At 45.5% G+C, this 2,831-nt stretch overlaps 1 protein-coding gene across 1 annotated transcript in view; it reads left to right on the top strand.

Annotated features, from left to right (window-relative positions):
* Positions 1–684: 684 nt before the first annotated feature.
* wu:fb16f03 (eukaryotic translation initiation factor 4 gamma 1) overlaps positions 685–2,831 on the top strand; it is a 61,440-nt gene continuing 59,293 nt past the window's right edge. The window contains 2 exon segments of the mRNA XM_048264079.1: positions 685–789; positions 2,286–2,305. Coding sequence (XP_048120036.1) covers positions 685–789; positions 2,286–2,305 — 125 coding nt within the window.

Below are 2,831 nucleotides of genomic sequence, written 5' to 3'. Positions count from 1 at the left end.
CTTAATTTCTTTAAAATGGTCAACTTATTGTGATAAAGGGTATTGGGCTGCCTCACTACTTAAGTCTCACTCCATTGAAATGAAATGTCAAGCGAGCTGTCGGACCATCTGACAGACAGACGTACTTTAACGTTATTTTGCACCTTAAATGCGTCAAAGCCTCATGTGTGAAATTGACAGTGCTTGTCGTGCCGTCGTGGTTAAGGCTAAGTTCTAAGAGAATTAACACTAGTCATTTTGGACACGGGGCCTTGTGGCAATGCAGTGCTCAATCACTGCAAAAAAAATTGCAGTGTTGACGTTAGCTCGCCTTGTAGCCTGTTTTTGACAGCATGCAAGCATTTCCCCCTGTGAGGCGAAAAGCGAGCAGCCTTCCTTGCAGCTGACATTTCAGTGCTGAGAGGCTAGCTGCTGTCTGTGCTAACATTACACGAGCCATGAATAGGCACTGGCTTGCTTGGAAAGTGTTGCTGCCGTTTGCTACAATATGTTAGTAAATTGACGGTTAAGCATAGCATTAGCATGGATTGAGTCGCCATCTGTATCTCGTCGGTGTGTGCGTTGGTCGTAGATAGCATTCTGCTAACAGCATGGATGCACACACCCGGCTTTTTTCTCTCATGCATGTGCTCGTCTCTGCCGGTCTGCGCTTAGTGCGCGCGCGTGAAAGCAGAAACCACGTGGATGCGTCAGGCATGCCGCCAGCTTGCGCTGGTGCCGCCGCCGATCTCCAAGCACGTGAAAGTGGGCAGTGTGACAATCCAGCCACGACCTAAAATTTGGTTTCAGGTATAATTACAGATTAAACATAATAATAATAATAATAATAATAAAAATAAACTTTTGTGTGTGGCTGTGGTGTAGTTTAGTTAGCTGTAGATATACTGTGATGTAGTAGTTAGCTGTAGTGGGTATACTGTCATCAACCCCAAAAGTTAATGCCTATCCTTGCCTACTTAAAGTGGGTATACTGAGATGGGGATGCTTTTCAAGTGGGTACACTGCGTAGTCCTGTGTATCACTTAGATTACACTAGCTGTTACTGCTGTATGAACTCATCCTAACGTGTAGGTTGGGGAGTGTCATGGAATGAACTTCTACTAAGCATAGGGATACCTGTGTATCTGGCTTTGATTACAATTGCTTCGGTGTTGTGTATCTGTGTGTAGGACACTGTAATGGTTTTCACAATTCTTCATTCTGTATGTGACAGAAATCACAAACACACACACTCTCCCTCCTTTTTCTGAAGTGTGCATGACTCAGATGTTTCCACTGCACTGATACCTTGTGCACGCGTTGTGTGTGTGTGTGTGTGTGTGTGTGTGTGTGTGTCAAGGTAGAGTACGATAAGGACAAGTTAGTGCAGCAGTAAGTGTGTGTGTGTGTCAAGGTAGAGTATGATAAGGACAAGTTAGTGCAGCAGTGTGTGTGTGTCAAGGTAGAGTATGATAAGGACAAGTTAGTGCAGCAGTGTGTGTGTGTGTGTGTGTCAAGGTAGAGTACGATAAGGACAAGTTAGTGCAGCAGTGTGTGTGTGTGTGTGTCAAGGTAGAGTACGATAAGGACAAGTTAGTGCAGCAGTGAGTGTGTGTGTGTGTGTGTCTCAAGGTAGAGTACGATAAGGACAAGTTAGTGCAGCAGTGTGTGTGTGTGTGTGTGTCTGTGTCTGTGTCTGTGTGTGTGTGCGCGTGTGTGTGTGTGTGTCAAGGTAGAGTATGATAAGGACAAGTTAGTGCAGCAGTGAGTGTGTGTGTGTGTGTGTCAAGGTAGAGTACGATAAGGACAAGTTAGTGCAGCAGTGTGTGTGTGTGTGTGTCAAGGTAGAGTATGATAAGGACAAGTTAGTGCAGCAGTAAGTGTGTGTGTGTGTGAGTGCAGCCCCTTTCAGATAAACTGGACTCTGGACATGATCCAGATGTCACATGGGTGGGCTGTATGTGTCTGAACACAAAAGGGTAAGACGCGGGATTCATTACATTACATATGGCTGATGCTTTTTAAGCCCAAAGAGACTTCCAACAAGTGAAACAAACAAGGTAAAGTGTGATAAGGACAAGTTAGTGCAGCAGTGTGTGTGTGTGTGTCAAGGTAGAGTACGATAAGGACAAGTTAGTGCAGCAGTGTGTGTGTGTGTGTGTCAAGGTAGAGTACGATAAGGACAAGTTAGTGCAGCTGTGTGTGTGTGTGTGTGTGTGTGTGTGTGTGTGTGTGTCTGTGTCTGTGTCTGTGTCTGTGTGTGTGTGTCTGTGTCTGTGTCTGTGTCTGTGTGTGTGTGTCTCAAGGTAGAGTACGATAAGGACAAGTTAGTGCAGCAGTGTGTGTGTGTGTGTCTCAAGGTAGAGTACGATAAGGACAAGTTAGTGCAGCAGTGTGTGTGTGTGTGTGTGTGTGTCTGTGTCTGTGTGTGTGTGCGCGTGTGTGTGTGTGTGCGTGTGTGTGTGAGTGCAGCCCCCTTCCAGATAAACTGGACTCTGGACATGATCCAGATGTCACATGGGATTGGAGCTGTATGTGTCTGAACGCAAAGGGGTAAGAAGCAGGATTCATTACATTACATATGGCTGATGCTTTTTAAGCCCAAAGAGACTTCAACAAATTATGACAAACAAAGGGTAAAGTGTGATGGGACAAGTTAGTGCAGCAGTGTGTGTGTGTCGTGTCAGGGTAAATACGATGGGACAAGTTAGTGCAGCGGTGTGTGTGTGTGTGTGTGTGTCAAGGTAGAATGCGATAAGGACAAGATTAGTGCAGCAGTGAGGTGTGTGTGTGTGTGTGTCTCAAGGTGGAGTGCGATAAGGACAAGTTAGTGCAGCAGTAAGGGTATTATT

The sequence above is a fragment of the Alosa alosa genome, chromosome 15, assembly GCF_017589495.1.
Source record: "Alosa alosa isolate M-15738 ecotype Scorff River chromosome 15, AALO_Geno_1.1, whole genome shotgun sequence".
Classification (NCBI taxonomy): Eukaryota; Metazoa; Chordata; class Actinopteri; order Clupeiformes; family Clupeidae; genus Alosa; species Alosa alosa.
The sequence above is the reverse complement of the archived record's forward strand: the minus strand, read 5'-3'. Positions and strand labels throughout refer to the sequence as shown.